Source organism: Aquila chrysaetos, chromosome 14, assembly GCF_900496995.4.
Source record: "Aquila chrysaetos chrysaetos chromosome 14, bAquChr1.4, whole genome shotgun sequence".
Taxonomy (NCBI): Eukaryota; Metazoa; Chordata; class Aves; order Accipitriformes; family Accipitridae; genus Aquila; species Aquila chrysaetos.
In genome coordinates this window covers 17,488,171-17,502,202 of record NC_044017.1, presented here as the reverse complement: position 1 = coordinate 17,502,202, position 14,032 = coordinate 17,488,171, and the positions used below count along the sequence as shown (strand labels likewise).

The following is a 14,032-nucleotide window of genomic DNA, read 5'->3' as shown; positions in this document are numbered from 1 at the left end:
GGCCTTTGAGCCAGGATAAACTGGCCTTTGAGACTGAATAAAGGAAAACGGCACAGAATGCTGAAAAAGAATTTTACATTTCCTTTTTTTCTGCTGCCTATAGATCAGCAAGGCAACCCAGCTGAAGAACAAAGAAATTCCTTTTCTCCTGATGATCTACCTGTTGCTTCTTATTAATGCTTACCTGAGAACATGAGGAGATATCTTTAAAATTCTTTTCAAGCACAACAGATTTGGTGTCCGGACTGATGAGGTTAACTTCAAACCTTCCAACCTGAGGGGAGTGGGGCAGGGGGAAGGAAATAAGTCTAGTTTACAACTGTCTTGGAGACACAACATTAACAGCAACAAAAATGTCACAATCTAGCCCTTTCTTGTTCACATAGAGTACCTTCAGCATAACAGCTTACTCAGCAGGAACAAGGGTGCCATAATAAGTTGAGTAAGAATATTTCAGTGAGAACAATACACTCGGTTGAATAGGAAAAAGACTTGGAAAGAAGACAGCTTCCCTCCCCCCTTTTCTTTTCGAGTTATTTTGGTCCAAAGATCACATGTTTGACAGGCAATACTAAAACCTTTAGTAAACAATGTGGCTAAATTAAAAGCTCCAGTAAAAAACAGAACTTGAGGATTTTATTTTTTTTACACTATACCATAAATCAGCTGAGAAACTATGTTGACCTTAAGGCGATACTTTTTGTTTTTGCAGTAATTCTGGATGAGAAAGAGTAGGCTCTCCAGCAAGCTGTATTTCAGCTTTCCCAAACTGGTTCTCAGGTGTATGGAACTTATTCCATAGACCTCAGGGAGTTTTTCAGCTAAATTCTTTTCATTACTGGTGATAGCTGTGGTTTTCTAAAGGGCAATGCATTCTCACTTCAGTTAGCATTTCCCCAAGAGAATAAAAGGCAAGAATGATCTTTAAAGAAAATGGAAAGACAAAACCCAGGCATTTAGCCCCCTGTTATTTTAAGGTCCAAAGATCTTTCCTTTTATGGGTCACCTCCTTTAAGTGTCCTTTTGTTTTCTCAATACAAGCTTTGAAGATGTCAAATGCACTTCAGGCAAGAGAAGACATAACTGTGAGGTCTGAAGGAAGAAGCCTTCAGTGCAGAGATGTTTGAGTACTCATCTGGGAAAGACCAGCTGAACGTTAATACAAATTATCATAAAGGGCCTGGCTCAAACAAAAAGCTGTGAAACCCTTATGTGAAGTTGTGAGCTTCTTTTTAATTGCACAAAAAAGAGTATTTGTTCACATGGAAGTCTTCATCGATTCTTTTTCTGAAAGAATACTCACTTTTTTCAGCTAGGTCCTAGATCTTACCAATACAGACAAACCCGAACTGCATATAGAATAATTATTTCCCTAGAAACTCTGCTCCTGTTATTACTCCGTAAGTAATTCCTTTTTCTTAAAATTTACCTGAGCCCATGAGTTAAGGTGACTTCCTTAAGAAAGTTCAGCTACTTGTGTTCCAATAATTTATGAACAGATACATAAATATTTATGACACATCATGAAACCATACTGGATCCATACTACTTATCTTGCTAAACTTGTCTCAGCTTCAAACTGCACAGGGGAAGATACAGTGCAAAACCAACATGAAACTGCTTATCCTAGTACACACCTGGAACAACATTGTCCTGTTCTTCTCAGAGTCAGAGGGCTGAACATGACTGGGTGCGCTTGCATGTCTTCTGCGTGGCTGTATTTTCAGGTTTGTGTCATGAACCCTTCTTTGCATAACTGCAGTGACGCTGCTGCACCGGGAGCGAAACTCTTGCTGCTCATCAAAGCCAGAGTCCTCTAAAATTCGCTCTGGAAAGGAGCCACGAGTGCTGGCCAGGTTGGTCAAGTTGGTCTGGCTGCCGATTGTAAACATCGCAGCATGCCCTGCAGCATTATTTGGGCTGTCCAGCTCCTCAAATGGGCTATCCGATGGAGAAGCTGGCACATTTCCTTCACACAGGGGTAAGTCCAAATTTGACTCATTATTCCGCTGCTCGTTTAATAGTTTCAGGCGCTGGCGCTCATGAAGGCTGAATTTCTCAATGCAATCATCAATTAGTGTGGAGGGAGCTTTCTTGTGAGCCACCGTCACCTTTCCACAGTACAAGACCTCAAATTTTTGAGAGTCATAGAAGGCATCTTCACTGTCCTTACTTGGTTTGGCATCTTCTTTCAGCGCTGCTTTGGAGACTTGTCTTATGCTGCTGATGACATCAGGAACCTAAGGGACAGTGTGAAAGGTCTGTTTAGTAGCCACAAATGAGATAGCATAGACAGTGATACATCAAACATTTGTTAATGTAAGTATTTACGCAAGTTAATTCTTCAGTAGAGTGCCACTAGCTTCTTGGCTGACAACATAAAAATAGTAAATTCTAAATTCTCTATAGACAATTTATACAGTGGAAACAAAGCAAATAATTTCTAATTTTTTTACTGGAACCTGTTTCAGAACATAAGGTTTTAAATTACCAGAAGGCCTACTGACAAATGTTCACTTTTTTTTTTTTTGTTTTACTAAGACTGCCTTCTCTTTTCTGTAGCCCTCTTCCACATCAGTGTCTCTTGCTGATATATTTTGCATAGGGCCATCACTGATCCTTTGTTTTTATTTTGCAGAGCCAGATATTCCATTCTTAGGACAGTTGTGGAAACAGTTTTGTGAAGAAGTGACCAGCAATCCCCATCAGTTTCAACTGACAGTTTTGGAATACAGGCAGCAAGTGTATGGGAATTTTACCAAAGTACCATGTACAATTGCATTAGCTCTCATTTATTATTTACTGCAAAAACCTCACCCCGTCCATCCTATGACATAGCTTACTTTAAGGTCACACCTCTCTGCTGTTTCAGTCATTATGCAATTAAGAAGCACACCCAAATCTCTCTTCTCCTCTATCATTCTTACCTACAGATTCCTACTATACCCTGTAAGGCCAAACTGCACATCGCCAGTAGAAACTCTTAGTTTCAGCGGTGTATCACCCAGTCTTTTAAGGCTACTTGGTTTTTCCGCCATTTTATCCCAATCACCTTGGGAGGATGTCTGCCTTCAGTATCAACATATTTAATATGCAAGCTCCTTTTTCATTGTGCCTTCACTAAAGAAAACGTGGACTTGTCCAACTCTACTGAGCTCAGATCAGAGTGATTGCTCTTTTGACAGTACCTAGCTCCGCTTGATCAAACCTCTTTCTCACCAGGTCTCATCTTCTCTGGAAGGATAATGAATGGCATCACATTACGTGCATTGGGGAAGTTACTAGTGACAATGAGATCAAAAGAGAATATCTATCTGATTTTCTTTGCAAGAGAAGTCAGTTCACAACATTCACCTAATCCAATGCAATCAATCAACAGCTTTTGTATTTCATACAGCTTCCCACCATATCTATAATATTTGATAATTTGTTTTAAAGTACTTTTTCTGTTAAAAAAGAGATAACTCTGAAGTTAGTAAATAAACCTTAGTAAATAATCCATGCTCCCTACAGCATCTCCTTCTTTCAGTCACACGATACCAGTTGAAACTTGCTAATGAGGCAGTAATCTTGTATGCCAATACTTTTGCAAGTCACAGTGGGAAATTACCTCGTCTTAATCCCCGTCTCCCATTACACACTCCTCATCCATTGGGCATTCAACTCAAATCTCCTTCCAGTTCATTTATTGCAAAATTCAGTTCAATTACCCTAAGACCTTCTGACTGTTTGGCTTTCATCCCTATAGATGTCATCATCATCTCAGTTTTCAGTGAAGCTAAAAGTTAGTCTCGATATGACACAGATACTAGAGTGTATTTAATCTTTACTCATTCTCACTACCAGGCTGCTTTACCATCACCCAAGGTGCACTTCCTCCCAGCCACACCAGCTCAGCTGGACACGGACATTCTCACTTTATACATGCGGGTTCATTTTCCAAGATGCAGCTCTTTTTCCACTGATCAGTCCTCTTATTCCTTCTATGGTCTGTGCTTAAAGAAGCTCTAGAGTTTATATCCCTTAGCTCTCTATTTTAGAAAAATTCACAAGCTAGCTGTCTTTTAATTAACATTTCCCTTTTTAGAATCCAGAACCTGTTACAGGACAATTCACTTATATTTCTATTTGAAGTACAGTGACAAATGATAATGCTATTCAAAATGCACAAATTCTACACGCAATTGACTAGAATAAACAACATCAGCTGCTTAATCGGCAATTTGGATTTTTAAAAAAATGTGTACCATCGCTTCCACTCCAATAACTGGGTTCTGGCACTTGCTCATCACTTCTAACATAAAAGACTGGAGGAGAAGTTCTTAAGTCTTTCTTATAATACCCAATAGCCTCCTAACACATCCTATCCCCCCACTCCCCTGCCAGAGAATGTCCAAATAGGGTGGGCATAAGACACTACTGACTCTACCACAATAGGATTCCCCTCTTCTCTCAGAGGTCTCCCCCACAAACATACACGCAGAGTTTTAAGTAACTGCAATTTTATTTAAAAAAAAACACCTTACCATCCTGCTATTTATCACTTGGTTTTATTTCCATCTTTTCCAGATCGTACATACTCTTCAGATACTAGTATTTGAGTCACAATTACTAGTTCACAATCCCTGCTCCCTGTATAGCTTTTGCTTCTACCTACCACATAAATTGCTACACTATTTTCACTTCAGCATAGAGGGTTCCTAGCATTAGAGCGCAGGTTTCAGCTCATACTACCCAACCAAGCCTTATTCCCTGCTTTGTTTAGATAACCTTTCTTACAGATTATGTTATTTTTTAAAGTGCACACTCGTCAGTATTCAATTTTTCCTATTTTTCTACCTACCCACAGAATTAAAGTGATAAATCAAGGTGAAAAATTGAGTCCCATTTAATCTCCATAGTTATGAATACTTTTCTTATATACAGATGAAGAGGAAAACAATGTAATACAGGCATATCACAATGGATAAGAAATATCTGTCAGACAGTCCAGAACCAGTTCCAGATGCTGCTGGTTGTTTCATGGATTCTCTAGACAGTATGGTGTGAAAAACAGCTTCAAGTATTAGATGCAAGACATATACTAACATTGCTAGGCAATTAGTCATACATATGGATTTTATTCAATTTTAGTGTACATGAATAACCTGCACTGTTAGACCTGACCCTCTTCACTTCCACAGTGATATTAACTTATCAAGAACCAAGCACCACTGCCATCTGAGACATATCTGATCAGATTACAATATTTTCATTTAATGTTTTGACTTTGGGCAAAAACCGTAACTGGGATCAAGTGGAGTCTATGCAAGAATTTGCATCTATATTTTCCTGAAATGCAAGATGCAGGAAAAGTTGCACAAGTATCATGCATAGCAACCATCCCAATGTGGTTTCTTACCACATATATCATTGGGTTTTGACATTTTGCTCCTCTGTATATCAAGAAGCCCCAGTCACAAAAGTTTTGCCATCAAAGTTGTGTAACTTTTTTGGATTTGGATATTAGCTTATTACCTGTTAATGTTGAAACTGCAGGGCAAAGTTAGACAAGATAGTAAGCAGAATGGAGATTTCAAAATACTGAATTAACAGGATGAAACTGCTTAACTACTTTTAAAAATCAGTTTATTAAGAAGACACTCCTGAAACATTCAAAACTTATTAATGTGTTTCCAAGTTCTAGTATTTCCCTGCAGCAGTCTCATGAAATTAAGCAGTCAAAGGGGAGAAATGGGATTCTTATTCCTGAAACCCACAGGGCCATTGCAGATCTTCCTGGATATATACTACCAGCTATTACAGTAGAGCAAAACAAAAAGGTTAAATGAGTTATCACATAGTTTTTCAGCATTCACGTGTACATAAAGAAAAGAAATTCTTAAAATATTTAAACAATTAATCTATTTAACATACTCAGAATTTTTGTCATCAAGCCTTGAAGATAGTTACGTCGAAGAGGAAGACTGGAGTAGAGGGGGACAGGCAGTGCATTTGCAGGATGAGAGGCACAATTCCAGCCCGAACAAACCCAGTGTCACTAGTGCTGGGACAATGCAAGACGACTTAATTCTCCCATGCCTTGCCTCTCCCCAGGTCCCACGATCTAGGGGCCTATCATCTTTTTCCAAATACTGCTGGGCAGAGAAAGAGAAGACGACTATGTCCCAAAGGGAGTTGCAGAGGGCTTCTCAGGCAGAAAAGTAGGAGCCAATGCTGCCGTGCCAGGACAGCAGTTCTCAAACCAGAAGCAGAAAGCAGAAGCATAATGTAGGCCATGTCTATAGGTATTATTGATGAAGTTTCCCTAAACTGTTGAGGAGTAGCAGAATATTACATGAAGCAGAACAAGGCAGTTACAAACAACAACAAACGAACAAAATTTTAGAAAGTAGTACAGTGACAGGACAATACAAGCCTGTTAGAGAGATACATATTCCCGGTCTATACAAATTAACATTATCAGCATCTTACACTCACATTCTAAATGTTAGTTGTCCAATATATTGTATTTATTGACCACAAAATGTAAAGTCTATTAACTTCTCACTTTCAATGCTTAAGAGAAGAGGATGAGCTCCCAAAACAGAACCTGCAAGGTCTTTTAAGAGCTAAAACCCAGGAGCACATGCATCACCAGGGAAAAACCGGAAAAACTGTCAGAAAAACAAACAAAAGTCCTAACAAGCTTCACGAAGAACCAGATAAGATATGGTATATTATCTAGATGAAGGGACTAAACAACACTCTTACTCAAATATGTTGGAACAGCACACAAAGCTTTCTCTAATACAACAGTGACGTCATGCTTAAACAGTGACAGGCGCACTGAATGCTGTCAGGTATTAATAAATTGATACCAAACAAAATCGATATGAGAGCTTCAAATGAGCCTTCTTCCCCTCCAGTATGTCAAGAACTGTACAGGCCTGTCGGGAGACAACAGTGGCATGTGAACTTTAAGGCCCTTCAAACAGTGCTCACAGTAACTCCTAAACCTCTGAACAGAGCCAAGAGAACTCAGAAGAGCAGAGATCCTTCTTCAGGGCCTGTACCCAACCGCCCCAAATGCAAGAGGCCAAAAAGACAAGGATGGACAGTGGGTACCATAAGTACAAGACTAGACCTGTGATACTAGATCAGCTCCTCAGTGTGAGGAACACTCCAAAACCTGGTTGAGGAGAAAGAGAACAACAACAACAAAAAAAACCCCTACCAAACCCAACCAAACAGGACTGCGAGTTAAGAGGCAATTAAGAAGGAAGAGATCCATAAAGACATTAAAGAGGCAATATTTCCCTCCAGGGAAACATGATCAATCTAATAAGTCTAATTAAAGAAAAAAACAACACTTGGGAATCCAAATTAAATTTGTTATTATTCATATTTGAGTAGCCTGAGATCATATGAATCACTCTTCCCCCAATTAGATCTGATTCAATACATGGCAATTCAGTAAGTAAAGCTGTATTCAAATCAGAACAGATGGCACTGGTTGAGTTCTGCATCACCTACAATAAGATTCAGCTCTGAATATACAATGTAAGAAGTAAAGCGTGATAGCTGTTATACTGCCACAAACTCTGTTTACTACAGACATTAGAGTTTTGGTAAGCTGAAACTAATGACAGCATCAATTTTAGCCAAACAGTCCCCCAATCTATTCCATCTGCACCTCACACGCCCTTCGCCCACCTCCCCCATGACCTTGGTTACAGACCTTAAGAGCTACTGTAGTACCTCATCCATTTGGCCAGCTAGTGTACAACAAGGCTGCAGCAATTAGCCCTGGCTAGAAGACAGATACATTAATACCCTAGATCTGCTAATTCCAGCTCTGCCGTTCACAGGCTCCATCCAGCTCTGTCCTTTGTGACTAGACCTACAACAGGCTCAATACATAATGGAGAGCAAACACCTTCCTCACGCATAAGTAGTACACTGTTGTAAGTGCATGTGGATAGTACTGCCAAGAACTATTCTACTATACATCAAGAAACTTCACTGTGTTCAACGCAGAAACATATTTTCATGTTGGAAACATCAGTTTAACGGATGTAGCTAATGCAAGTTCTTTCATCTGACTTGATTAAAACCAAAGTGAGGATTAAAACCAGAGAGGACTACAGGAAAATAATTAACACATGTCTTCTCATGCCATGCAACTAGGTTTCTGTTAAAATTAATTCCAACTTTATCAACCCTGTCTTAAAACCCCGCAAAAGAACTTCAGTTATGAGGTATTTATTACCAGCACCTTGAAGTTGCAAAACAGAAAGGTTATCAAGCCTACTAAATCATGCATGCTGCAGCATAACACTAGAACAGTTTGTCACAACTCTAGAATAGGCAGAGTATCTCCATGGTGATACTACACGCTTTCTTGAATAGCAGTGACAGAAGTTGAAGCATTAAAAAAAAATTAAAAAAAAAAAAAATATATATGTACTGCCTTTGAATTTACAACAGCCTCCAGTGAACAAAGGTGGAACTCCCCTTTTTGCTGGAGCAATAACGTTCAAATGCATCCTGCAGTAATTACCAAACAGTGCTTTCAATTTTAACCCAAACTTAGAACTTGAACACTATGGATATTGCAAAGAAGAACAAAATTCACTTGCTGTATGTCATTATTTTCACAGCTGGATAGAATTTCACTGTGCAGAGAAGCTGCAGCTCTTGCTAGTTTGTTTCTAGCTTCCACATGGAAAATTTCAGTCTGGAATTTATTAACAAAGCAAAGCCCTTCTTCATACCATAAGGCTTATAAATGTTAGCATGACTGTGAAGTACTGCTCTAACAAACATGCGTAACAAATCTGGCTACTTAATGACAGCAGTTCTAGCAAGGTGATTATTTTCAAAGGAAGAAAGAAGCTTGGCCCCTCTCACTCCATCACCACACAAGGTGCAGTGTTAGATCCCTTCCACCATACAAAGAGACACGAGATGAATGAACTTCATGCACGCACTTTAGGAGCAGTCAGTACCTTCTGGTGTGGGCTCCAGTTTAGAAACACAGGCATGTCCAAGCAAAACGGCCACCAAACTTTAGTGTCATGAACAAGAGGACTCAGGAACAGATTCCTGGGATAAGTGAGTGCGGAAAGATCCCCCTCTCACAAAGGGCTGGCAGTGCTGTTGCAGCATTTCCTCAGGCTGGGTTCACGATATCATGGCACAGCCAGAGCTCCGCGCAGCAACCGTTACACTTCAAAAGCCAAGTATTTCCTGACTCCGGGCTGGAAGCACCCGCGCTGCCTCGGATTTGAATAATGAGTCCCACTCATGATCCAGCTATTTATACTTAAAAATGAACAAAGGAGAAACAGGATACCATCCAGAAATCAACACCCCATGCTTTGCCAATTACTGAAAGAGTTTGACATCTATTGATTAGAAACCAGCGCAATGCAAGAAAAAATTAGGACCAGTTGGACATGACTCTCAGTTACTGTTAAGTTGCATATCCACAAGATAGTAGAACCCAGCCTCAGCAGTGAAACATGAACAGAGACAAAAAGCCACATATCACATCCTGCTACACGTCAGGCATTCGACACCAAGGCAAAGTTCTTATCTTACACAAAAACACACCCAAATGCCAGCCAAAGTGCAGATATCAATAACTATTCTCAACCAGAGAGAAGGGTGGGAGAGGGGAAAAAAATTGTTTTCTTTTAACTGCTATAAATGTTTTTACTGCCTTCCAGTTAGTACAGCACTGATCATCCAGACCTTTTATACTTCCAAATCTACAGCAGTCTGCTGCTTTACATGTTGGTGACAGTGCTCCTCTTAACAGTTTTCACCATTAAAAATGCATCTTTCCAATAAAGAGATAAAAGACCAGCTCAGAGTGATTCAATTTAGGCAGTCACACAAGCAATTTGTTGACTTTGTTTATGCTAGAGGTATTCAGAAACTAGAACAGAAGAATTTGTTTCATCAGCTGACTTAGTGCCGAAGGAATGCTGACTGTCTTTGGTTTTACAGAAATGAAGAGGATCTGTAGCCAGGAGAAATGCTATCACAAAGGGGAAAGAGTAACAGTCAAATTGCTAAGCATTTCTATAACCCACCTGCACTTCTGTGCAGTTTAGAAATACAGTTTAGAAAACAGAAAGTCAGGTTCTCAGCAGGCAGTAATAAGCATCTGCCATCAACTCCGATTCCTTCCGCTGCAAGTCTGGGCTAACACAACACAAGCCCAGTAGCAGGAAAGCTGGAACACAGGGGCTGGCAAAGAAAGACCCAGTGAAAGCAGCTTTTTGAGCTTCAAGCTGACTGTCACCCCTGGCAGCTAGTGTTTTCACGTTTCTGCTGTTCTCTACAGGTTCATGAGTGTAGCCAAAGCTTACAGCAACAGAAAACACACGAGGAAGAAGCCAAAAACACATTAAAGAATTGCACACAGTAAAGTTTTGCTTTCAGGAGACAGAGCCTTCCTCCTATTTGACTGGCCTGTATTTTTTTTTCCAGGTGACTGCTCAGGACCCAACTGGGTCTGCTTCTAAAGAACTACTACAAAGCAATGTACTTATTCTACTCTGACATTCAACTTCATGCCATACTCCTGCTGAAGGCAAAGCTGAAGACTACCACTAAACCAGCCTAAAGAGAAAGAGATTTTTTTTTAAATAGGTAAAATAAAATTTAGTTCTCAAAATAGTTCTTACTTGAGATCAACCCAGGAATTACTTAACTGTTTCAAAACTAAACAGCACAACAAGCAGAAAAAAGTCTACTACAGTTGCACTGCTTACACTTAAGAGAACTCACCACATTACCTTATTTGCTACTGGAAACTTGTGGATCACCTAGCACGTTCTGGGTGCTACACACGCAAACAAGTTGCTGCTTTGCCAAGTATCCAAATTTAAATAAGCAGTATAATGATAGAAGGTGGATCAAATTACTTAACAGGAAAGAATGTGTAAGAGTTACAAGATTGTTTGGATGCCTGAGCAGACAACAGATGCCTTTTTTTATACTTGCATGCAAGCACTCTACAGTAGCATATCAAAGAACTTCAATGATGGTAGTGACAGCATAGCCCAACAGGAACATTGCTTTAAATAAGGAAGGTTCTTGCATTCAGTATTTCACTCCTACATTTAGGCCAGTCAGACTGATGCTTTTCCACCTTTCAGATACAGCTCACACTCACTCTGCTTGAATACTTTGCAACGGATAAAAGTGTCAGTACAGAGCTCTCATGACAATCCTTATGTTCTTTGACTATGTAGAATAGCAAGTCTCAATTCACCTACCCACTTTGAGCATATGCAAGTACTCTCAAGTTTGTTTCCAAGTTTGGGACATAGTTCCCAGTGAAAGATTTAGCAAAGTACAGCTTGCTTGTAACATCACTTTGTCTTAAACTTTCCAACTGCTTTAACCCAAGTTCTTCCAAACTATGAAAGCACAAATTCAGATATTAACCAGGAATTTTCTCCTGAAAACTCTACATTTTTAACTTAATTTGGCACTTCATTTTCTAGTAAGAGGTTTAATAAAGATGTTGTTTTTAAGAACTCCATCATATTTAACACATACCCTATTTTTAAAAGGGCTTGCCTGAGAAGATAAGGCTGGATAAGGCTGTCACGTGGACAGTCCCAAACAATTAATACATTCTCTGCATTCATTTCCTTTTGGGGAAAAAAAAAAAAAAAAAGCTACAGTTGGAGAGCTCATTGAAGTATTTTGCCCATTTATGGTCACTATCCACTTCTCAAATACAGATCAGAAGATAGTGAACTTCATTTTAGCAGATTTAAAGTGCAAGTGCTAAGACTGAAAGAAGTGCTCCATGCACCATGTTTAAGAAAGCGGCAGTTTTTTAATCCAGTAGTTTTAGACAGAAGCTCTCAAGATTTTAATTTAAAAAGATGAATTAACATGTTGACTCACTATGAAACAGACACACCTTGGAAAATCTGTTTTTCCCTAGTCAAGAGATCAAGGTTTCAGGACTCCTGCATGGCAGACCATGATGACTCCTAAAGTGAATATTGGCCCAGATTTGGTTGAAGACCACCTGCATCTGATTTCCATGGATGCCACCACCTCTGTAACTTATTTGCTACAACAACCACCTTCTTCTTCTATCACTGAAGTAGATGTTAAGTGGTTAGTAATTCAGCACTCACTCCGGGGGATGGGAAAAATTACAGACTCTATTCAGTCTAAGAGATCTAGCAGGTGTCCAGAACAAGTCAGGCACTGCAATAACTTCTAGCCCCCTTAATGAGGCTAGAAGTTCCCCAATGACCTGAAACCAAGGAGTCAAGTCTTATCCTATTTGTTTTCCCAGAAATTCTTGACTGCAGTATTGAGAAGTTTCAGACTACAAACTTTCTTTAAAAAAGGCTCTGCTTACAGAAAGGTGGTCACCAAAAACAGTGTCAAGCAGCAGGTGACACTGTGGCAGAGACACAAAAAAAGCCACTACTGGGTTCAAGACTCCTTTTCTCAAAAGGACATTCACTAAGAAACTGTGAAAGACAAATGGACATGATTTATCAGGCAGTGTGCACCAAGTAGAAAAAAAATGGATTGCAACCTAATAGCCTTTCAACAGCTTCTCCACCCCTGTCAAGTAACATTCATTAGTTTTCTAGTACTTTGGAAATACACACCTGTACAAGTTCTAGCTTGTCCAGTAATCTCAGTTCACAAGAGCAACTGCATTATCTTGAGACAGTATCAAATGCCTAAGCAATCAGTAGTACAATTAACTTTTCCCAGATAACAACCAGCAAACAACCCTAGCATAAACACAGTGAAAGAGGATTTCAAAGCCATATTGATCCAGATGGTGAATTCCCAACCACTTCGAAACCAGGTGCCAGGCAGAGCAGGGAGCTTCCACCTAACTAGACTTCTTCCAGCAGCGAAATCTTGAATCACAGCTTTGCCTGACAGAGACAGAGGAACAATGCATACCATACCTGAAGGCAGAGCTAGCACACCACAAAACACCAAGCGCTGTTCTCACTGGGAGTCACAATAGTCTAATCTTGTCAATCACTAACTGTTAAAAATACTAAGATTTCACCAGCTTACCTTAGCTGTGAAAACAATTAAATACAGTTAGATAGTTACAGTGTTCAAAAGTAAATCTGTACAGACACAGTTGAACGGGTAAGTATTTCCGATTTAATAGCTGAAAATAATTAAGTGCATGGTTGTTTCACTTTTTCAAGCAGAGGAATTCCAGAAGAGCTACAGAGTTACTATTAATAATAATAAAAACCCCAACCCGGAAGACCCAGGGGCAACAGAAAAGGAAACACTTTCCCAGAAAGCTTTGAGACAAATGAGTCAATAAAGTAAAGAGACAGTTAAGGTCCTTCCAGAGGAACAGCTTCCAAAGGCAAGACTTGCACAATAGTGATATACATGATGAATAATCTAAGGGTTTGATACAGACCCATGAGACCATTTGCATATATTCCCAAAAAGCTTGTGAGAGTTTGTTTTGGTTATGAATCTGGGTTCTATAAAACTATAGGGGAAAAGGGAGCATAAAAGCAGTTACTGTGTAAGGAAGAAAACACAATAGGTGATGAATACAGAGAATCAAGACAGATGGGACGGAGTTGTTTGAGGGTATATAGGGAGTTTCCATTTGTTTTTTAGGCAACATTTTCATATACTTTGGGTAAAGTAGCTTTTGCAGTGCTTCACTAATTGCTACTCGTAGATACTACTTGTTTCAGTACTGCTAACCTTTATTTTCTCAATTTAGTATGTCTGCTACATGATTGATATTTCTGAGCCAGCAGTTGCACAGCACTGCCTGACAGCATAAACTATAAGATTTAAGGAACTAGATTATAGAATTGGCTTGAGTCTACACAGGCAAGCAGAATAGGTAGGTTGCATTAACTAACTAGAGCTAACATTGCTAACAACATTCATAGGAGAAATGGCATAGGCTTTATCCTGTCCTAGAAATACAATCACAAATAGACCCAGGATTTCTGGAATTTAAGTTCATTATTAAAGCACATCAAAGCCCACA

At 39.5% G+C, this 14,032-nt stretch overlaps 1 protein-coding gene across 5 annotated transcripts in view; it reads right to left on the bottom strand.

The window, feature by feature from the left end:
• The window catches only part of TBC1D4 (TBC1 domain family member 4), a 112,549-nt gene that overhangs the window by 45,344 nt on the left and 53,173 nt on the right, over positions 1 to 14,032 (bottom strand). For all 5 annotated transcript variants that reach the window (XM_030036377.2, XM_030036378.2, XM_030036379.2 and 2 more), the window contains exons 2-3: positions 1,638 to 2,240; positions 185 to 274 (exon numbers count right to left, since the gene is read on the bottom strand). In XM_030036377.2, coding sequence (XP_029892237.1) covers positions 185 to 274; positions 1,638 to 2,240 — 693 coding nt within the window. The remainder of the gene's footprint in view (positions 1 to 184; positions 275 to 1,637; positions 2,241 to 14,032) is intronic.